Consider the following 23,046-nt stretch of genomic DNA (forward strand, 5'->3'; position numbering starts at 1 on the left):
CTTCTCCTCCTCTCCTCCCCTTCTTCCTCTTTGTTGTATTTTTCTTGGAAGGACACGCCTCTTTTCCTGTCAGTCTTTTTGGCATCTTTCTTTCTCCGCATTTCTTATCTTTAACCTCTGACTGATGCACATGATGAGACCGTAAAAAAGAAAGAAAGAAAATCACTGATCTCACATACACATCATACAAAGAATTAAAAAACAAAACAAAAAAAATCCAACCAGTGTATAAATTCTACCCGCCGGTACACAAACATTGGCCTCACCTCCTCCAGCACACGTCACGCAGCTCACCTAGATCTCAGCATGGGAGTAATTGGCTTGATTAATTCCTCGTCTGACTAAGAGGCAGAGAGGCAGAGGCAGGAGGACAGATGGCTGCTTTAAGGTCAAAGGCAGACAATGAAACCAGAGTGCTGATTACAGGACAGACACCTACAGTAAACTTACACAAACAGGTTCAGACACCGAAGCATGTGTCGAGTTTGTGTTTAGTATCAAACACAAACACAAGCAAAAATAAAACAACCATAAGAGCTTAGTTTTTATCTAAAATACTAGGGGGGGATAACAATATCTATCTATCTATCTATCTATCTATCTATCTATCTATCTATCTATCTATCTATCTATCTATCTATCTATCTATCTATCTATCTATCTATCTATCTATCTATTATCTATCTATCTATCTATCTAGTATGTATGATAGCTTCATGGAGAAGCATTAAACCAAAACAAACCATACCCACATGTTCATCCAGTTTAGAATCCCCAACAAACCTGTTATTACAGACTTTATATTACATACACACACTGGATATTTATTAGGTACACCCCATTCAAATGCTTCTGTTCATTTGAATGTTGCGTTGACGCTGGGAGAAACATTTTGTCACTGATTCAACTTCTTTGGTCTCAGCTGACTGCAGTTTCACCAACCTTATGAAAAGCTTGCTAATTTCAGTCATTATGCAGTCTGTTACTCAATTATGAGTCTTAGAGATGGAGTAAGGAACTTGATTATTTCAGGAGGGCCTAGGAGTGAAGTGGGCCTCCACATTGACAGAAGGCGGTTAAGGAGGTTCAAGCATGTGACCAGGATGCCTCCTGGATGCACCTTGGAATACCTATGCGAGGTGGAAGACACATTGAGAAGAGGTTGTCTAGCTGCTGGCTTGGGAGCACCTTGGTGTCACCCCATATGAGCTGAAGGAGGTCACTGGGGCGAGGGAGGTCAGCACAGCTAAGCAGGGATGGATGGATGTTTTTGAAGTATGTAGACTGTCTGTTTGCATGGAGCGTTCTTCTGTTTCATGCTCACTCCCCCCTCTCGTTCCTCATGTCTGGGTTAAAAACATCAAGATGGTGACAGCCAAGATGCTCAACTGAAAAATAAAGGCATTGGACCATGTGTCCTTGGGGAGTAGAAAGCTGAAGACTCTCGCTCACGCTTGCCTGGGAAAAAGTAGATAAGAGTGGACCACCTCTAGTGGAAAGTTACTGAGACACTGTTGTTTAGACTAGAATGAGAGAGCTTCTGTAATAAAACTGTTAGGGGCACACCACCATTTTCAGATCCATGGCAAAGTGTCATGCAGGACGCATCTCCCTTCTAGAAGTGATGTGAAAGAGAAATAAAGTGTTAAATGGTCTACTGAGCAGTGTTTTGTCTTCCATTGGATGCCTCTGAGGAATCAAAAGAACTCGGTGAAGTGTTGATTAATTGGTACCGGTCCGATACTGACGTAAATTACTGGATCAGATATCGGAGAGAAATAAAAAAATGCAATTGATCCATTAAATATCAAGCACCTCACAACCGTAGCACGTTGGAGCAGTGTGTGTCACGTGATAGAGCAGCTGTGTGTATTTGTAGCCTCACTACCAAACCAGCATTTCATCTCTGAGGAAGTTATCCCAGAGAGAAGTAAAGCAAGTGTGCGAGAAGTAAAGCAAGTGTGCAAGTTCATCTCTGAATGTTAGTAAAGCATTCCCACGTTAAGCTTAACAACCGATATATGGAGCGACTGCCTCTTCTCTCTCCCTCCCTCTCCTGCTGCTACTTCAATCGTGAAACTGCTTAATGATCAGCTGATCGGCTTTTCTGTGCGAATCCGTCTCTCTTCTTTGTTTTTGGCCCACTTTGCACCAGAAAGAGGAAACCAGCGGCTAAACAACAACAGCACGTTTAAGCTTGATAAGCTGTTGTTAGAATTTATCTAATATTACTTTATTATTTTCCCACACTGCATCAAATTAAAGTTGATTACGTCGATTAAGCATCATGAGGTGGAGGGTGGGGGGTGGTTCCCTTTTTTTTTTTTTCTGGGAATTTTGCAACCCTATTAGTTAGGTTGCTTAATATTTCTGCTAAGTACTCTTTAAAATACCAGAACAGGAAGGATTGAGTAGGTTTAAGTTTATTAGATTGATCAGTATTGCTGAACTATGAAATATTTTGGGTGCAGTGCATTTTTTACATAGAGGTACAACAGAATAGCTTTAGTGCTGCTGTTTATTTAAACTTGAGTATGAACTTATACAAAATGCAGCAAGATATTTAAAAAACAGTTTTATTGATTAAAAAACACTATATCGGATTCATATCGGTATCGGCCGATATCCAAATTTATGATATCGGTATCGGTATTGGACATAAAAAAGTGGTATCGTGCCATCTCTAATATATATATTTAAAAAGTTTAGACATTGAGTCTCAAGTTATTCTGTATCACATTATTTTATCCAGAGACATCATACTTTACCAGACTTGTTTTAATCCTTCCTTAAATCATCTCAAAATGCTAAAATCCTTCTTCATTTTGATTTTACCTTTATCCTCATTTTGAACTTTAATGATGTCTCTTTCAAATGGCTTCATGGCATCAGTTTCCTTGTGGAAAAGTTTGTGTCTCAAGTGTTATGTTTGTGAAAGAATTTAATTGCAAAAAGTACAGTACAGTTTTATCCCCTGAATATGTGATTACAAGCCCAGAACAATGAACAGCTCGCCCGCCTGTCCTGACGATGTGTTTTAATGAAGCTCTGTGTGACGGCATGAATTTAAATGGGAGCGCTGTGTGTGACTCATCTTTATTGTTTAATAGGTCAGTACGAGTCTGTCAATCTCCTTAGCGTGTGTGAATTAGGCTCCGAGGAAGTGAGCAAACACAAACAGCTTTAAGGCTCAGGTCCAAGGACACAAGACCACAAACGCTCCAGTGTTTTCCCTCGACCTCAGCCATGTGACCCAGAACAGCACAGAGCATGCTCCTCTGCTGTGAGTAAAGAACTGAAGGTTCCTCTGATGAGGGCAAGAGGTGATGTCTGGTGTTCTGAGCAGAGATGCTCTGATGCTACAGAGTAAAGATGTAGAGTGCTGTGAAAAAGTATTTGCCCTTCCTGATTAGTTTGTTCATTGTTTCTGTTTTGTTTTGTCATATTAGACAAGGCTAACCTGAGTAAATTTAAAATACAGTTTTTGAATGATGATTTCATATATTTGGGCGGGATGGGGTTGTACATTACCAAAATGACTCTGAGAGGGCATCAACGACTCATCCAGGAGGTGACAAAATAACCCAGCATCCAAAGAACCGCCCTTTGCCTTTTTTCGCCTTAATAAATAACATCATCGTTTAAAAACTGGATGGAAAACTTGTTTTGATTCGGTTTATCTTTAGTATTTAAAATTAGTAAGTGTGACACATATGCAAGAATAAAACAAAAGATTTATTCTTTTTTTTAACTAGGAAGAGGACAGATACGGTGGTGCAACACACACACACACACACACACACACACACACACACACACACACACACACACACACACACACACACACACACACACAGCCGGGTTTGACTTTGATTGTATCTGTTTGATTGTGTGCCTGTTTCAGATGCAGCTAGAGCCGAGCTGTAGGTCTGGTCAGTGAAAACAGCAGAAAAGATTTGTTGACTATTGAACATGCCGAATTATGGCTTCATTCAACACTGACTGAATTATATTGAAAATCTTTAGAAATCTACTAAACTAAACAGATGCATAAACGGGTGTTTTTGACTTCCTACCTGCCTGCTAAAGTCTGTTTTTCCATCATAGTGAGTATACCTGTGTGCAGCGTGCACTGCCTGCATGCATGCAGAGGAAGCATCGCCACCTCCCGGGGAAATCCTGCAACTGCAACTCAAGATGCTTTACATTAGACACTCGAACTTCCTTTATATTTAATTTCTTTATATCAGTTAAAAACAAAACACAGTATGTGTTATGTTAAAAGGGGTTTTAAGTGAACGTTAAAGAAAGTAAAGAAGTCTCACTGCTTCAGGTGACATTAACAGTGTTTTTCATACTAAACAGCCAAGAGCAGAATGTGTATTTTACCTACACTCATCAACATGGTGCTGGTTGCCAGTTGGAGATGTAATTGCTGTACTTTGCTTAAATGTTAACTGTTTAGCTCATTGATAGCTACATGTCAGGAGCTCGTCTGCCCTCTTGTGGTCAACAGGTATTAAAGCAGCTTATGCATGAACGTATGCATGAACTGCTTCTGAAACTTTTTGTGAACTGGGCCTGGAAACTGAAGCCAAGGTGAAACACCTGCATTCTTTCTAATGGCCAGCAGGGTTCGACTTTTCTGGTAATAAAGAAAAGTCAGAATATGAAGAAATTTTGGAAAGAAATGACCTCAGTAAACACTTTCCCGGTGAGTGTATGGTCTCAGTCGTTAACTTCAGGAATTACTAAATAAGATGTTTATTTTGTAAATTAGGGACCTGATTAGAATTAGAAGAACAATAAATAGATCACTCCTTTTTGATTGACAAGTGTCTGCTCCATGAGCATGAAGTGTTGCTCGTTTCTTGGGGCTTAATTATACTCATGAACATGAAAAGCTTTTCATGTTCATGTTCATTCCTGAAGTTTGAAGTCTGCTTGAAGTCCGCTACCGTTGATGGTGCACTGTAATTTCTTTTAACCACAAATCACACTGACAGATACACATACAAAGTCAATTTTAAATGCTTGTGAACGTAAACTTTTCCAATAATCATTCCAAATAAAAAGCTTTTTTTCCCCCTCCCTGCTTGTTTTCAAAAGACAAGCAGCTTGTTGCATGAAGAAACATTTTCAGTGGTTTCAGAAAAATGTGTATAAAATTTAAAGCATAATCAAAAAGTGATTAAAACTGATGTGGATTAACATTCATTACACTCTGTCTGATACTTCCATATAAAAGGGAAATGGTTCAGTGCAAACTGATCTGGGGTAGGTATCATTTTCATCTTTACACCAGCACGACTTTATAAAACATTCACAGCTTAACTCAAGAAAAAACGTTCAAAAAGTTAATAAAAGTTTATTTAATCAAAAGTGAAAGTACTTAAGTTAATTTCATACTTTTTTGTACATCATTTAATGGCTGGCAAAACCATTAATCTGGCAGTATGAGAGTAGAGAGGCGGATAGTTTGCAACCATAAATGGAAACAAAAAGAAAAATCACATGGAATTATCATATGTGTGTTTCTTTTTTAAACATCACAATTATCGTTGTGCTGACACTTGTCAGTAAGTATAATGTTATCTCAACAACTATCAGATAAACAGGAGTGCTACAATATTTTCATTTGATGTCAAAGTGTGGAACTAAAGCATGTTTTTCATGTCTTTGTTATTTAGGCAAATTTATCAGATGGTGAGTTTGGAGGTTTGGGAATCAAATTACAGTTTGATTCAATTTGTTGTGTGTTTTAAAAGCTGTTCCAGTATTGGCCGCCTAAATTTTACATGCTGTTCAAAAAAATTAAGGGAATATTTGATCATAGGTATATAACACAAAGTTTGTCAGACTTCAGGGAATCAATCTGCCCAGTTAGGTTAAGCCTAGAGTCCCTGTGCTATCTGTCGCATGTGCTCAGTATGAACCTGCTTTCTCTGTTTAGAGAGCACAGTGTGAGTTCCTGCCAGTTCTGGTGTTTTCTGGCAAATGCCAATCAAGCTTTGAGTGGGCTGTGAGCACAGGTCCCGTCTTGGAGTCTGTTTTTAACAGAACCCTGTGAAAGTATGTAGCTGGAGGTCACTTTGTAGGGCTCTGTTCCTCCACTCACTCCTGCTGCTGGTTTAACGCCCTTCTACGGCCCTGTCCAGCTCTCCTCAAGCAACATCTTCTTGTATCTCATCCTTATTCTTGAGACTGTGCAGAGGGACACGGGAAAACTTACGGATGCGCAATGCTGCAGGAGCTGCTTACCTGTCCAACCTGAACAGTCTGCAGGTACTGACTCACCCTACCAGCAGTGACATGGACACCAGCGACGGTTTTTGTTGTCTTGTTGTCGCTTCTCCATTTCGACTGTTATCAGTGGGATTTGAACCAAAGCAGGTGAAACGGATTCACCATAGTTTCTGATTTTGTGTTCCCTTTGTTTATTTGAACAGCGTATTAATTTATCACAATTATGTCAGAAAATAACATTTACACTAAGTAAATTAAATGAGAAGAATTTGTAAAAAAATGCATGAAAAGCATTACATTACAAACACGTCAGATTTCTTTTAGCAGTGTCTGATGGGTTTTAGTGGGGCCCATTATTTTTAAAGTCCTCTGTAAGTGCTGTACTGTAAGATTTTACTTCTCTGCAGAAGTCACTCACCTTAAACTCTCTTACACCATTTTTTAAATGCTATGCAGCACTTTCACTTCTTATATTAACCCTTAAGCTTTTGTTCAGTTTGTTGCAGTAAATGAAAGGCCTGCTGTGTCCATGCCGGGCCTCCTCCTCCTCTTCTCTTCCTCCCTCTGAGAATGGGGAGCAGGAATGTGTGATGGGCCGGGTGCATGCAGGCCGGTGATAGGGCCTGCCTGTGCTGCTCTGTCTTTGGCTCAAAAAGTTCAAGTCATTATTCTCCTCCTGCTGCTATTCAGCCGAGGTCCCGTTAGCTCATTGTTATTCTTCCCCAGTGAGAGAGTGAGACAGAGAGAGGCTGATACAGAATGGGAGGCTGACTCTGGTTTCCAACGGCAGGGAGCTGGGTGTACTGGTGTTGGCGGTGGGTTTCTGGACGGTTTTTGCGTGCGTGAAGGCATGTCTGTAATCGGCTCAGTAATGAGGAAAGGTACTGAATGGCACTGAATATCGGACCCTGATTCCTGGGAGTAAAGGGAGGCAGAGAGGGGAGAGTGGGAAACTGTGTGTGTGTGTGTGTGAGAGAGAGAGAGAGAGAGAGAGAGAGAGAGAGAGAGAGAGAGAGAGGGAGGCAACAAGAGAGAGGGGCATGTGAAAAGGGGTGGAGGGGAGCTGAGATTTAGTGCTCTGCTGGATGAAACAACCCCCCACTAACTAACGGAGAGGGAAAGTAGCCTAATAGGAAGAAAAGAGGGGGTGTAAAACTGTTCATTAAACACTCAAAGACGCGGAGGAAGCCTTTATCGTTTCCAACAATGAGCCCAGAAAAGGTATGTAACTTTTTTAATTTAAGTAGCTGAATTATTTGTTACTGTTACACAGATGAAGCTGAGAGATCAACAGGTAGCTGTTACTGTTACTGGTACTGGCAACAAAGTGCTTTTGTTAAACTTTGGGAGGGGGGGGGAAACTCCACTGTGCAACCGATTTGTTCATATTTGTAGTTTAAACACAGTTTGTATAAATTTCTCTTTGCAGTTATGGGAATCTGCCTGTGCTTTACTGATTCAAAAGGCTCCTGCCTTTGATGTGGCTGTTGAAATGAGAGGAGATGGTGTGGAAGAAAAAGGTTAATGTGGCACTGGAGTATGGAGTGCCGCTTAAGCTGCGGCATTAACTGCTGTTAAGAGAAATCTCGGGGCATAAATGCATGACCGTCTTCCAGCGTTTCACCCTAAAAACAAACAAAACTGAGTTCATTCCTGAAGTTTTGGTGATGACATGAGGTTTGTAACTATAAAATGTTATAAAATACCAATCAAAACTTCTTAATGCTCAATTTTGTCCTAAACCCACCATATTTTAAAATAAGTTGTTTTTTTCCTTTTATTAATGACTTCAGAGGAACTGATGGTGATTGACTACACCGCTTTATTTATTCATTTGCTGCTTTAAGTGTTTGCGTCCAAAGGAATTTAAAGAGGCTAAACCACATGAATGCACCTTCTGTATCAGTTCCCCAACCACCTGCAGACTTTTCCTGTTGCATCCTGAGACAAACAGCACTTTATTTGTTGGAACTAAAACTCACCATGCTACAACATGCACATGAAATGCTTCTGAAGAAGAATGTGCAAACTAAATTAGAAAAGGCAAAAGAAAGCAAGTTCCCATCTTTCTGTCTTTCTCCTGCACAACAACACACTATCACCACCACCCCCCAACTAGCCTGTGAAATTACAGACTACACCCGGGTGGCCCTAATGAGCAAGAGCCTGGATATGTTTTCTTTGTGTCATACACTATTAGTTGATCTGGGTCAACGTTTTCTCTGTAATCACATCGTGAAAACAAAGAGGGGCTGCATAGGAAAAAAGAAGTGGAGTGAGTCTTTTGCCACCAAATCCAGACTGGAAATCTTTTGAGCCCCCTGAGAAATCCCCCCTCCGTTAGTGCTCCTCTCTGCCAAGGAAACACTGTTGTCGCGTGTTTGTTCAGAGCTCTGACACCTGTGACTCAGACTGGAGGAGCCCATTGTTCTTATCTGAACTGCTGTAACTGGTCCTGAGTGCAAATCTAGGAGAAATATTTGGGCTGTAATGCTGTGAAGCGATAATGTAGAAACTGGCAGCTGGAGCACAGGCGGGACCCATGTGGAAATAACACCGCTTCCCTCAGACGAAACCCAAGATGATCCTCCACGCTTGTTGCCGTGGTGCAGTGGCCTTAAAAGTCTGCTTGCTCACTTAAATCACACACTTTTAGTCCAAATAGCACCAAACGCTTAAATACAAGACTTCCCTTTACTGTGAAGTTTTGGGATTTTATGCTTCATGTTCTGGAGCTTCTCCAAATCTCGTATAATAACACTTATTGGCTTCAGTGAGTTCACCATTTAATTCGATGGGTATCGGCTTATATCAGCTTTTTAGAATACAATCAGCCTATCTGGAAATAAGTTGACCTTTACTGATGTCAGTGGCTGAAGTTTATCTTTTGTGTCACATCAATTTTGCACTGGCCAGATGCTCTAATTTAGTGTGATGAAGCACTTAAAGACTTAAAAAGTTACTGCTGTATTCTTTGTCTGTTAAATGTAGGTACAGGCCAAACATCGGTACAGGTCCATCTCTGAGTGGTTTGCCTATAAAGTCGGGCTGCTCAGTTATGAAAAAGCCTGAATATTCTAGTAAACATGGAGAACACAATGTGGATGTGTTGTTGTTCATTTTCAAGCCTTTTTAAAAGTAAAAGTTCTTTAATTCTTTTTATGTCTTTTAACTGAAAAATCAGAATGAAGAATGTGAGCTTAACTAAACATGACACAGGAATTCAAGATTTTATGGAGGCATTAAAATCTGTGTAAGGAAAACGAGCTGACCTGGATTTGCACTTCTGAACTTTTATGGTCTTTAACCTGCCAGACTTTAACTGCAAAGAGGGTCTGAACAGCAGGAGTGCAGTGTCCTGCACCCTCACAGGCTGCTCATCCACCAAAAACCAGGCACTGTGTTTCCAGTAGTGTGAATGCATCTGAAGCTAACCACTGATTTCTATGTGAAAATAAGCTAGTGTGGAGTCTTTAAATTAACATTTTTCTCTAATTATCAGCCCCCAAACCCAAATATCTTCAGCTTAGTATCAATTAGGACAAAGAAAAGAAGTAAATACTGGTTTGGCATAATCAGACAAAAGTCTTTAACGTCTCCCCTTTGCAGGTAAAGGTAAAAGTTCCTGGTTTTGTTTGCGATTGTGATGAAATATAAGTGTATTTATCTTTATCTGCTTTTTTTTTTTTTAGGATATCGGGATCTTGTGTGAAGCTTAGAGGCGTGAGCAGCGGGTCAAAATCACACCACGATCACACACGGCGAAAGCGGACACACAAGAGAAGAAAAAAATGTCTCGAACCGAAGAGGTCAACAAGATGACTGAAAATGTCTACAAGGTAAAAATCCCATGTCTGTCCGGCTCATCCTAATAGTGACTCCACACACACTGTGTGATAATCAGAAATGTGGAAGCACTTTATGAATTTACTTGCACTGTTGCCAACAGGGGATTCTGGACCATTTCAACCCCAGTCTGAAGAACTTTGTGACCATGGGGAAACACTATGAGAAAGCTCTGACAGGTTGGTGAGGACACAGTGACTCAGGTCCTGCTGAACTTTGATTTATCCTCGCAGCTCCATATGTAATCATTTTTTCACTTCCTCAGGAGTGACCATAGCTGCCAAAGGATACTTCGATGCTCTTGTGAAACTCGGAGAGCTGGCGAGCGACAGCCAAGGCTCCAAGGAGCTCGGTGAGTGGGCGTAGAGTGGCAGAGAGGCAAGGGTTTGAATTGAATTGGCTTTAGAGCTAATAGAATTCATAGAGTTAATGTGGCGGCTGGTGAGAAGTGGGAAATAGTCTGTGAGTCGACCACATGTGCTGGTCAGAGAGGAGATGAAGACAAGAGGGGATGAGGAAATGTAAAGAGAGAGAAAGGCAGAGGACAGAGGGACGGGGAGAGAGTAGAGCCATTGTTGGGAGATTAACAACACCACATGATCTCATTGTAATGCTGAAAGCAGCGGGGGAGGCAGGCAGGAGTGTCGGAGGGCGAGATGCCAGCCACCACATACTACAGCACTGTGTGACCGACGGAAGCACTCACAGCTGACCGCCACTGTGAATCAGAAGCAGCGACTTTCAGCACATTTCTCTGCTTTGTTGGGGTTGTTGTGCATATTTATACATGTTTATACTGTGAGGGGCTATTATAAGCGCATGGATACTGCTGCAGAGGGTAAAGGTGACACAAATAAATCCAGCAAAGTGTTTTTCTGTTTAAGTAACATGTTGCCTTCGCTGCTGTGCTGCTCCTCACAGGAGACACCCTGTTTCAGATGGCCGAGGTCCACAGACAGATTCAGGTGCAGCTGGAAGATGTGGTAAGAGGCCATCGGCATGCTCAAATAATGATGCCTTGATAGGCAAGTGTTTCATTTATAACAAGCTTTTAAAAATTGTGTGTTTGAAGTGAATCAAACATAAATAAGGGTCCAGAAAGTGAAAAAACAGCTTGTCTAAAATCTCATTCTTGGCAGGCTTTTCTTTATTAATAAATCTGCTGCCAGGTTTGTCCGTATGAACAGAATCATATCTGAGAAAGATCCTCTGAGAATCAGCTGATTTTTTAATGTAAAAGAACTTTATTATACTTAATGAAGCCATGCAAGAGCCATATGTGATCCAGGCCCTGGTGTGTGCAGTAAGCTTATAAACAGATAAAGCTAATATTAAGCTTGAGTTCAGCTAATTGGTGCAGCCCTCCACAACAGTCAAATTTCCACATGTGGCCCCTGGGGAAAATTAATTGCCCACCCCTGGTCCAAGGTATCACGTGAACAACGGTTTTGTTTCTCCATGTCAAAGGTGTGAGCTATTGGAAAATATTAAATCATGACTATATTACTAAATATGTACACAGACAAAAAAAAGACGAGCCTGGTATTAAAATGTAGGTAAATAAATGTGTTTTTTGACCAGTCACCTCACTCATATTTTATATGACCCATGAAACCTTTCTATAGTAAAAGATCTAAAAAAAAAAAAAAATTTTTTAAAAAACAGATGAAAACATCCAGGGCATGAGTGCTTGTTGCTGTACACAGGGGTGTCAAACATAAGGTCCGGGGAACAAAGTCAGCCCGGCAAAGACTCCAACGGCTTTGGACAGCTTTGAAAGATCAGAAGGATCAGACACAGATTTTAGACTTTTAATTGTATTTTGTTATAGCTTTTCGTACTGACAAAGACCTCCCTCATGGCCATTCATGCTACCCAGAAGAAAATAAGTAGTAAATAAACATTTAAGTAACAGAAAAGTCAGCAGTTTAAAAAAAAAGTGCACATTTTCTAATTACACATTTTTTTTATTCTGCACATTTTGCTCTTAAAGAGTCATGCTGACCTTTTTTGTTACTACAGCAGCATTTCTTTATCATATAGAAATGAATCTTAGACTCTCTGTTGAAATCGTACTTCTTTTTCTTAGCTTAATATATTTCAGGGATTAAGTGTGTAATCAAACTTCTTTTACACTGACAGAAAGGGGAGTTGCACTGGTCCGGCCCACAATATTAAAGGAGTTTGGGATACCTGCTCTACAGGAAACTAGGATAAGTTAGATATAAAAGATATAAAAACTCAATGTCTAAAACCAAGATTTTGGCTTTTGTCATGGGTGTTGGTGGTTTTTAAAAAGTGTCCCTTTCATGAACATATGGAGTTATAAGGGATGAAAAATGCAGGTAAAAATAACATGAATAAAAAAATACTTTGAGGGTCTGTAAATTAATGATGAAGATTAAACTTGTTCTGTGGCTTTATTAAATATATTAAAGTTGCTCTCTGATTCAGAGGGTATCAGTCGCGAGCTCTCCACTGCAGGGAAATGTGACACACATTCTGATATATCAGTGAACTTGAAATGTTTGACAAGACTCATTTACTTATGTCACTAACAGTTAAAGCTGTTTCACTCCGAGCTGCTCGCCCAGTTGGAGCAGAAGCTGGAGCTGGACATCAAATACCTCACGGTAAGTCCACACACCGACTACAGTATACAGTATATTACTATTAAAAGTGACTAACTTAGGTAATTAACTAAAGTGCATTTATTCTACTTTTAAGATATGTGGGATTTTATTCTTTATTTGATTGACATAGAAAGTAAAGAAAGAAAACGTTACATGTTGCAACAAAGATGCCAGAAATCTTGATAAAATAAAGTAAAATGAATGAATGGGTTTTGTTAAATCTCTACTTAAATATAAAATGCAATTTTGATCAAATCCTTGACTTTCCTCTCAGGCCACCCTCAAAAAGTATCAGAGCGAGCGACGGTCTAAAACCGAGTCAATCGAGCGCTGTCAGTCCCAGCTGAAGAAACTCCGCAGGAAGAGCCAAGGCAGCCGTCACCCCAACAAATACGGTGACAGAGAGATGCAGGTAACAGAGATTTAACATCTCATCATCTTCAGTAATGTTAAAAAAAGAGCACGAAAAACACTTTGGCCTCTTTCATTTCAGAAATCCTTCTTCTAAACATCTCAGTCAGCATTACAGCAGATTAAAAAGGAGAGCTGTGTGTGCATTTGTGTGACAACTAGGCCAGCGTGAATAAGATTAAAGAACAATCTGGTTCAGCTGATTTGTCAGAAAAACAAGCAGGAAGGAAAGAAAATATCAGTGATATAAGAGGGTCAGCAGATTTGGAGAATTACGAAAATGAAAGACCAAAAATACATAAGAAGGAAAGGTCACTGAGCCAAGGAGGCTGTTTTATCACTTGCATTTTGTTATCACTGGGCAACAGACAGGATGTGATGTAAGGTACTCCTTCGGGCTCTTTGTTATTCCCATCTTTACACAGTGTATTAAAGGTCACATTATCTTTGAGCGCCGTGTGAGCAACGATAAATGCAGGTGTGCGCGTGCATTAACGAATGTTCAGCTTTGCAGGTTTGAAATTTTGGGCTTTTCCTTCAGTTCGTGGAGCTGATGAGCCGTCGCCAAGGCGAGCTGGACACGCTGGTGGCCTCAGGTTACAAGTCCGCTCTCACCGAGGAGAGGAGACGCTACTGCTTCCTGGTGGACAGACAGTGCTGTGTCACCAAACTGCTCATTAACTACCACTCCAAGGTGATAAGCTCGCACGTGTTAAGTTTGTGAATGTTTCCTTTCATCGAATCCAGTGAAAACTAACAATTTACTCCTGACAGCCGTGCGTGTGTTTGATCAGTGTGATAGAGCTTCTTTCTCGCTGCTATACATCTTAAGTCAGCAGATAATTTCTGTCATTGAAATAAACAACAAATCATGCTGCAAATATTCACCAGATCCAAGAACATGTACTGGTGCTCAGTCTTGTTAACTGAGCATGCGCGTTGTTCCAGAAATGATTTGATGATGAAACTGTATATCTCGTTTCTGAAGAAGCTGAAAGGCAAGAGTTGATAAAGAGATTAGTTTGCAGTAAAAATAAATGCAGTAAGATTAGTGTTATAAATGTCTTATCCTTTGTTTTTTTGCTGTTGAATGTAATCCAGGTGAGAGAGCTTTTATCCCAGAAACTGTCATCTTGGCAGCAGTCGTGCTCTCAGCCAACAAAGCTCCCGGAGCGTGCTCTGAACCTGCTGCGCCACACTGCGCCTCAAAGCCCAGGGGCTGCTGGGATAGCTGAGGTCCTTCGTCACACCAAGCTTGGCACCGCTCAGCCCGAGCAGGTCAGATCATGTTTTAGTACAAGTGTGTGTTAAATCCAAAGTCACGCCCAACAACCCAGTTTATGCAGACCTTACTGTGGCTAAAAATCATCCTCTGCCCTTATAATATTAGACATGTAAGGTTTTGTTGTGAGGATCTTCTTTGTTAGCTCATTACACTGAGGTCTGTAAGTTTCTGGACAATAGGAAAAAGCCTTTTGCAACTTTAGCTAAGTCAATAACACTCTCAAGGAGATGGGCCCATCATTGTCAGCAATCGAGCCTTCACAAATGGAAGTCCAGAGGGTTTATAACACGCTGCAAACCACTGGTAACACTGTTAAACTGTGTCACTGGTGTATGTGATGATGTGACTACTGATGATGGGACGATGGACTCATTCTGCTTCTGAACACCCAGAAGGTTTTTAGAGTTGCCTCAGACATCATCAAACAGCAGCGGTATCAGCTACAGAGAAACTGTTATCAGCACCTCTGCGTATGTAGAGGCTTCTGTCCTCATCCTTTTTTTCTCTGAACATTACAAAAAGCAGATTTAACTCCTCCTTTTGGACCCAGAAGAATCCAGTTTTTCACTTGTAATGGAAAAAGTTTCTCTGTGAATCTGTGGGGGTCTGCACGACAATCATGTGATCATTCCTCTCAACTTAACTCAAGGGATTTTGGTGCTAACATTTTTTAAGCTAATTTTGAAAAAGACAAATTAAAAGAAGTCACTGTGAGGGATTGAAACATCCTGCATGGTGCCGCATCGGGTTTTGTTTGTCATCACTTACAAACTAAGTTGAAGAGCTTAGGATATTTGGCAGCTCACAGTTTAATAAGTCATTCAGGACATCAGAATTTTAACAATGGCCCGTATTGTCTGGTAGTTACTGTGATCTGTTCTTGATTTTCAGAGGCTCTCTGTTCAAGAAGTCCCTCCTCTGTTAAACGGAGACTCTAGTCGCTCCCAGCAACAGCGCTCGCTCCCCTCCTCCACCCAGAGTGACACCTGTCCTCCTAAGGGCTCTACCCAGACATTCCTCTCTGCTCCCTCCACCGGAGGAGCTGCTGGAGGTTCATCGCAGGGAGCATCTCCTCAGCACAGCAGCACACCTGTCAGTGCTTCAGCCAGCCCGCTCCCTGACAGCAGCACCAGTGGCAGCGCCAGCCCGGCTCCATCTACTCCCACCACCACATCCAGTAGCTCAGCCCAGCAGACCTCGCTTCTCCTCGCCGCAAACACATCTAACCTGTCCCCGAGCCTCATCCCCTCCACCGTGATGTCGCTCAGCCAGATCTCCCCGGCCAGCAGCTCCTCGCAGGGCATGACCCTCCCCATCCCCCACAGTGCACCTCACAGCCCTCCTCTGCCCCACAGCGCTCCGCTCTCTAGGGCCATGACTCCAGTGCAGCTGCTGCACCAGCAGGTGGAACCAGGAGGGAGCAGCACTTTATCTACGTCACATAATCCGTGGCTGCTGAAGACCTCAGAGATGAGCGCCACTGCAACACTTCCACTGCCGAGGAGACCTGTCAGTGAAATGAGGCTGGGAGGCTTTCAGGGTGAGATATGATCTGGCTCACCTGCTGTTTTTTTGGATGTCTTCTTCCCCGACACTTACTCCTCATTTCTTATTTTATTCCTCCACCTAGGCTCGAGTCTTCCCAGGATGATGCCTTTATCTGGACCTACACGTGTGGAAGCCATGTTTTCTCACACACCTGGAACATCAGATGGCAGTGGAGGAACCACAGTGGGAGGAGCATGCTTACTGCACTTCCTGCCTGGTGACAATATCACTCTGCTCATCTCTGAGCCCAGAGATGGGTGGCACTACGGTCAAAATGAACGAACGGGACGGTATGGTTTATCCATATTTTCATCCTGATTCATATTTTGAGGGGGTCTTAAAACATTTAATGTCACTATTGTGCTCAAAATAAAAAATAAGACTGCATTAAATAAGGTCAGACAAGGATTTATAAACTGTCTCCAGCTGGTAGCTTGTGTTTCTGTAAATAAAACAAAGCAAGCACACCATGTTTACTTTGTTCATTTAGTCTCCCAATCAGAATTAGAGCTGCTAAATTTGGAAATGACCAAACCTTTCGGTGGTTGAAAAAAACTAAATGGGTTAATTAAGCAACCAATGACCACACAGGCTCTGCCAGCCCTAGTGCCCATCGTTGCATGCAAGTGCTGGCACCATTGGATTCTTTGATGTTAAAAATGTATATTTAGCATTTAAAACAAAGAATCAATTTCATGTAGAACGAGAAATATAATGAACAGAGTTTTACGGTAGCAATAAAATCAAAGAGGAAAGTGTTATAGGTTAGCTGGCTTGACAAAACCTAATTTACCAGATGTAGATAACAGGTGGTTATCAGTCTTTTATCTTGAGTTAGGCCTTCTGCTTCAGGCTCTGAGTGTGCTCACATTCTCACAAAATGATCCCTATGAGCGCCCCCTACTCCAGTCGGTATCAGCTGATGATGATAAAATGGTGATATAATCTATAAAAAAACGAAAAAATATAAGAGTTTAATGCAACACTGTTGCAAATAGGACAAAAAATTAATGTTGCAAAAAAATATTAATCCTGGGATTTATTGCACAGTCGGTAAAATAAACATTTTAATTCGAGTTAATTATTTTACTACACAGTGCGGTCTCATTGCTGTTGTTCATTTCTAATATGAGTTAATCAGAATCAGAATCAGAAACTTTATTGTCATTGTCACGAGAACAACGAAATGAAGAATGGTCCCCGATCATTGCATCATCCCTAGCAATATCAAAATATAAATAAAACAATAAAATTCAATAAATAAAATAGATAGAATACTTAAAATACTAATAAGATGTAACAGTAAAACATTCACATACATTCCCACACACATGCTTCAGGCCGTGCATAGATTAACACAAGAGTGGCGTGATGGACATTTTTTTGTAGTAACACCTTAAAATGGATACGTTTATACTAATTAAAAGTTGAAAAAGAGGTTTTTGATCTCTGACAAACTAAAGCGATTTACATGTCTCCTTTATGTAATGGTAACTTATGATATATATAAACCTTTACTTAGCCAGGAAGATCCCAATGAGATTAAAGTGCAAATAATTTAAATGGGTGTCCTTACTTTGGGTTCTGTGTTCTAGTAGGTGCAATTCTAGCAGTATAAAGGAGATTTGGCAGTAGATTAGAAAAAAGTACAGCAACATTTCTGCATCACCAAATGAATGCATGCATGCTCCCATTTGCACTGCTATAACTTTACTGTAGAAATAAGTTACCATGGTGATTTCATCAGGTGAAATGAGAGCCCCTTTGAAGACACAGAAAACTCTCACTTTACGCTCAACATAGCTCACGAAAATGTTAATCTCGCTTTGTAGTTAACTTGAATAAAAAAGCAAATGAAAACAACATTGCTTTTTTTCTTATAGAATACTTATACAGTAATATTTTTACACATGCCTACATTGTAAATGTGACTAAAAGGACATTCAATAACGGAGCAAATGAACAGTCCTGTCTTCTGTGGCCTTTTCTACAACATCGCTCCCAGTAACGTCATGCTCCTTTCTCGATACTACATTAAAGAAAACTTCTTTCTGGTACCAAATTATGCCCTTACTTTACTAAGTTTTCTTCACACAGTCTCTGACATTTCTTGCGTCTTTAAATTTCAACTTTATTGATTCAACCGGTGAAATGTTTTTTCACAGGAAAGGCTGGTTTCCTTTCTCTTACACTCAGCCACATCATACCAAGATGGATCTTCTCGAGAGGTAAGCGAACAAATAACAACTGCTGAAATCTGTTGGTCTGAAGGCTAACAGCTCTGACATTAGTGATGATGCTTCCATAGTTTTTTTTTTTGGTGATTCACACTTGATGGAGTCATTTTCAGGCTGAATCCTTTATGACTCTCTCCACTTTCCCATCCATGTATTCTCAGTCACTAAATACACATTTCATGCCATCGTAATCATCCTGTCTGCCTTCAGTATCCCCACCACCCTCTCTCAACTTACTCTTTTTTCCAACAGCAACAAAGTTGTTGATAGATTCACACAAAAACCAACATTTGCCTACTCTCATTGTGTCTCCTTTATCTTTTTTCCACTGTGTATTCCTTCCTCTCTGTCTGTGACCTTCCCTGTAGCTCGCTCTTCTTATCTAGAGCTAACAGCACCAGTACCGGGCAACTTGACAAACTAGGGTCTCCGGGTCTCCCAGCCCTCACCCCTGAGTCGGAGGAGGAACGCTCCCTTCCTCCCCAGAGGGTCAGCACCTTCCGCCCGCGCCCCTACAGCATGGCCGACAGCAACAAGGTCAGAAACACGAAACCTGTGGGAGGAGCTCAAGGGTTAGAGTGAGGGCGTCCTCACAGTTGACCCTGACTATTAAAGTAGCAGATACTTCTGCTTTCTAATAATTCAGTACAAATACCGACGCGCATCTCTACTGACTTACAGATCACCTCAGAGTTGGCCTCCCCACCTCCCTCACCAACCAGGTAACTTACAGGTGTTAATCAAAGGAAATTGAGCATTTTTACTTGTCATCGCCCATTCACTGAAAATACTACACAGTCTATAAACTACCTCTGAATAAATTCAGACTTGTGCACCTAATTCTGATTGTTTATGTTTGGTTGGCGCAAGGGCTGCCACGATTAGTCGACTAGTCTCGATTATGTCGACTATCAAAATCGTCGACGACTGATTTAATAGTCGACGTGTCATTTGAAGCTTTGTAAGATCGCAAAAGACGCAGGAATAAGTAGCAGGATTTAAGAGTGTAATAACGGACTGAAACAGAAGATGGCAGCACTGCATGTACAAGGATGCCAGCTGCCGTTAAACCCCGAAGAAGAAGAAGTAGCTCTGTCCCAGAATTCATAGCGCGGCCCAGCTCAGTTTCCAACAATGGCGGCAGCTAGTTTTTTTAATATTACTCTTTTTATTCTTTCTGGGTCACAAAATAAACGTTTAACATATTTTCAGGCGAGAATGTAGCTGTGTAAACCTCAAATATCTGCTCAGTTTATCAAGACACCACATATTTTCAAAAGCGCTCCGACGTTTTCGGAGACGTCTGTTACCCACTAGCTCGATAGCGAGCCGGGAGCTAGTGAGCCTAGAGCCCGTGAGAACACCGGACTCCCGGCAAATCGTTTTCAAACCCACCGCCGTCTTTCGCTACTCAGGTTAAACATGATATATAAGTCACTTAGATAACTTAAAAATGTTATTGTTTGGCTTTTTTCAGTATTTTATTTGTTCCTGAGTAAATCGGTTTGGCTGAGATTAAAGTTCTATTTTTTACACAGCTCAATAAACATCAAGCAGACAGCTGATTATCAGAAGTGTGAGATGCTCCAGAATTTACTCCGGTGTCCTGTTATATTTTAGATAGCAAGGAGCAGACGGCTGAGTTTATTAAACTTCACCGAACAATCTGCAAATTTCATTAAAATTTAATAAACTACCATCTTGTCTTTATTCTTAGTTAGCACCTGAAACACTTAAAGCTGTAAGCTAATGATAGTTATATAGGAGCAGATGCTGCTGGTGCAAGAAGTTGTACCTGTACGTCCAATGGATGATGATCTGATTAGTCGACTAATCGCAAAAATAATCGGTGACTAGTCGACTATCAGAATAATCGTTTGTGGCAGCCCTAGTTGACGCATCAAATTTTTTTCATATTGTGTTTGGTTTTGCACTTGCATCAGTGCAAGACTGTGACGAGTCCAATCTGATGGTGGACACATAAAAAATAGTATCAGCTGCCCAAAACATAATAACCATAGCAGGCATGAACAAGTCAGAAGTGAACACTAAGTCCTGCAGTGGCAATGTCTCTGTAGAGCTGCTATCACAGCATGTCTAACTTAGAAAAGTATAATCCTAAATTCTTCACATGCTCATGTAATCACCAGTTTAAGTTGCATATTTATCGCTTCCTTCTTTCAGGCCCAATCCATTTTCACATGTCCGACTCCGAAAAACCGTCACCAACGATCGCTCAGCTCCCATCATCGAGTGAGCTTTTTATTCCCACCGCAGCAACAGCAGCAGTGTTTCTCTGTGGTTCATCAGTACATCGCACCTCAGGTTGAATCCTGGAAAGAAGCACACTGGCTAATGTTAATGTTCTACTTTTAAATGTAATATTCTGTGTGTTTCAAGTATAAAGGCTGTTATAAATATGAGTACAGCCGACTGGATTTGTAGGTTGCTGGGGGAGAAGAGACAATTGTAACATGTGAGAAACTGCTTTAGTGAAGTGTTGGCTTTAATAGAAAAACTAGATGTTTAGATGTTTAGCTTCATGTTTGTCACACTGTGTCCGGCTTGTCCTGAATAACTAACATGCTTTAGTTTGAATTATGACAGATACAGTTGTTTCTTTTACTGTTTTAAAGAGTTTTTTTCTCCCTTTTTGGTTATTTTTGTGCCATATTCAGAGATGTTTTCTGTGTTCAGCTGATTTAGGGACTGGATCCTAATAGCAGGTTGTGCACATTGACTATGATGAAGTGTTATGGGAAGAGGACAGGCTCCTTCTCTATTACAGTATTATATTTTTTAGAAAAGCTGCCAGATCTGGTGCATTTTCTTGGTGCTGGTGAAGGTGAGCATTTAAAAGTATTAAAAGTGTGTGTGTGTTTTTTGTTTTTTCATTTTATTTTAACACAGTGATTGTCTGGATGAGCTACTTGACATTAATGAAACTGGCACAATGACTTATGTTTATGTCATGTTTTAGTTTCTGAACATGAGCGATGTTGTTTGAAGGCACAAGTCTGTCAGATACATCCTGTTGTGCCACTTAACACCATTCATTCTGCTGCTGTAAAGTTACATGTTAGCAGTTGCGAGTAGATGACTTAAAAAATTGCTTTCTGCTTGAAATTTGATTATCTAGAGTTGATCCATCCACTCGCTGAGTGAAATCATCAAAATTGTCCTCTTTTTAAATACAGAGCATCGCTGACAACACAAAGAAAACTCGTAAACTTCACAGACACAAACTGTAAAAGTTGGTAGTTGAATGTTTGGATAGTGGTATCACCGAAAGAAGTGTTTTGTTTGAAAGTAGGATGTCGTGGAGGGTTCAAAGTGAGAGATTTGCATGCTTAGTCTTTGGATTTGATGTCTTCTTGATTTCTTTTCAGTCCCAAAGCTATTCACCAGCTAGGCTGCTTAATTGTAGTTGTACGTCCATCAGTCAGACTAAGCAGAATCTTAAAGTGATGTATGGATGCTAAGACAGATGATGATTAGGTTTTTACTGAGAAACTGTATCCGTGAAAGTGATGAAGAAAGTATACAGGAAGTTGACCAACGTCTGAGCAAGTGTTCATGGTAATCTACAGACATCCAAAGTAATTTTTTTGTAGCTCTGTCCTCTTTGTTGCCTCTAACAAAGTGAAATCTGTGCAAACTGAAGCAGTTTATGTTCCTGGTTTAACTGCCTCAAGTTACTTTGATGTTTTAGCACCTTTTAGATTCATAATATCACCTGAAAAGCTTGTAGAAAAAAATATCTATCAGTATATATTGTACTCACTTTGTGTAGCGTTGCTTCATTAATAAAGATGACAGCAAAATGCTTTTAATGCATGTAAATAGTGCCAGAAATTGTGTGAATTTATGATTTCTTTGTAAAAATTTCACTTTGGTAGAACATTTGGGCTTTGTGGTAATACAGAGCAAACATCTGGAAAGTGCACAGCTGCTGGTAGAGAAATTCAGTCTTCAGCTCAGAGTGACTTACACAGAATGAGATACAATTGGTACAGAGTTTAGTTATACAATGTCACTAATTCAAGTTGAATTTAACCTTTAAAAAGCAAATTATTTAGTCACAAATACATTTAAAGTAAGGCAGAGAGTTCTGAAAGAATTGCATGTGAGATTAAACTCATTAAAAAATGTGAGCGTTACAACAATAATGTAAAATGAACAGATAACGTTATTTAAGTTTCAAACCTACACTCATTGCCACTTATGGTACACCTGTTCAGGTGCTTGTTAGTGCAAATATCTCATCAGCCAATCACATGTCAGCAACTAAGTACATTTAGGAACGCAGACATGATCAAAAGGACCTCCTGAAGTTCAAACCGAACATCCGAATGGGGAAGAAAGATGATTTAAGGGACTTTGAACGTGGCATGACTGTTGGTACCACAGTGCTCTGTACATTTCACAAACTGCTGATCTGTTGGGAACCATCTGTGGGGTTTACAGAGGATGGTCTGAAAATATCCAGTGAGCATGAGTTCTCTGCGTGAAAATGGCCAGACTCCTTTAAGCTGATAGTCAGGCAACAATAACTCAAATAACCACTACAACTGAGGTATGTAGAAGAGGATCTCTGTATCCACAAGACATCAAACCTAGAAGCTACAGCAGCAGAAGATCACACTGGGTGCCACTCCTGTGAGGAAAATAAGGTTACACTATGCACAGGCCCACCACAAGTTAGACAATATGGTATTTGAAGAATATTATCTGGCCATGATAGAAACTGTGAGGTTTTCTGAGGAATATTTCCAGCAACTTGTTGAAACTGTGCCACAAAAGCTCTGAAAGAAAGCAAAAGGGGATCCAACCTGGCACA

The 23,046-nt window shown here is 40.6% G+C and overlaps 1 protein-coding gene across 3 annotated transcripts; it reads left to right on the top strand.

The window, feature by feature from the left end:
- Positions 1-6,964: 6,964 nt before the first annotated feature.
- zgc:158689 (uncharacterized protein LOC791177 homolog) lies at positions 6,965-22,043 on the top strand. 3 transcript variants are annotated; one of them, XM_005946615.2, is made up of 15 exons: positions 6,965-7,467; positions 9,939-10,085; positions 10,196-10,271; positions 10,358-10,444; positions 11,014-11,075; positions 12,654-12,725; positions 13,000-13,137; positions 13,678-13,830; positions 14,238-14,414; positions 15,313-15,961; positions 16,052-16,259; positions 18,135-18,197; positions 18,575-18,743; positions 18,888-18,928; positions 20,391-22,043. In XM_005946615.2, the coding sequence occupies exons 2-15, from the start codon at positions 10,038-10,040 to the stop codon at positions 20,461-20,463; spliced, it is 2,016 nt and encodes a 671-aa protein (XP_005946677.1). In that variant the 5' UTR covers positions 6,965-7,467; positions 9,939-10,037; the 3' UTR covers positions 20,464-22,043. The 3 variants fall into 3 exon arrangements, with proteins under 3 accessions (XP_005946677.1, XP_042069860.1, XP_042069861.1); XM_042213926.1 differs by having other exon boundaries at positions 6,965-7,127; XM_042213927.1 differs by having other exon boundaries at positions 6,966-7,061.
- The last annotated feature ends 1,003 nt before the right edge of the window (positions 22,044-23,046 follow it).

Source organism: Haplochromis burtoni, unplaced genomic scaffold (genome assembly GCF_018398535.1).
Source record: "Haplochromis burtoni strain Fernald_Lab_line unplaced genomic scaffold, NCSU_Asbu1 Contig_497, whole genome shotgun sequence".
Classification (NCBI taxonomy): Eukaryota; Metazoa; Chordata; class Actinopteri; order Cichliformes; family Cichlidae; genus Haplochromis; species Haplochromis burtoni.

Excerpts from the sequence above, each read along its gene's own strand:
- zgc:158689 (XM_005946615.2), top strand. The coding sequence starts at position 10,038 with ATGTCTCGAACCGAAGAGGTCAACAAGATGACTGAAAATGTCTACAAG. Across the intron at positions 10,272-10,357 it reads CTATGAGAAAGCTCTGACAG|GAGTGACCATAGCTGCCAAA; the intron begins GTTGGTGAGGAC and ends TCACTTCCTCAG. Across the intron at positions 12,726-12,999 it reads TGGACATCAAATACCTCACG|GCCACCCTCAAAAAGTATCA; the intron begins GTAAGTCCACAC and ends CTTTCCTCTCAG.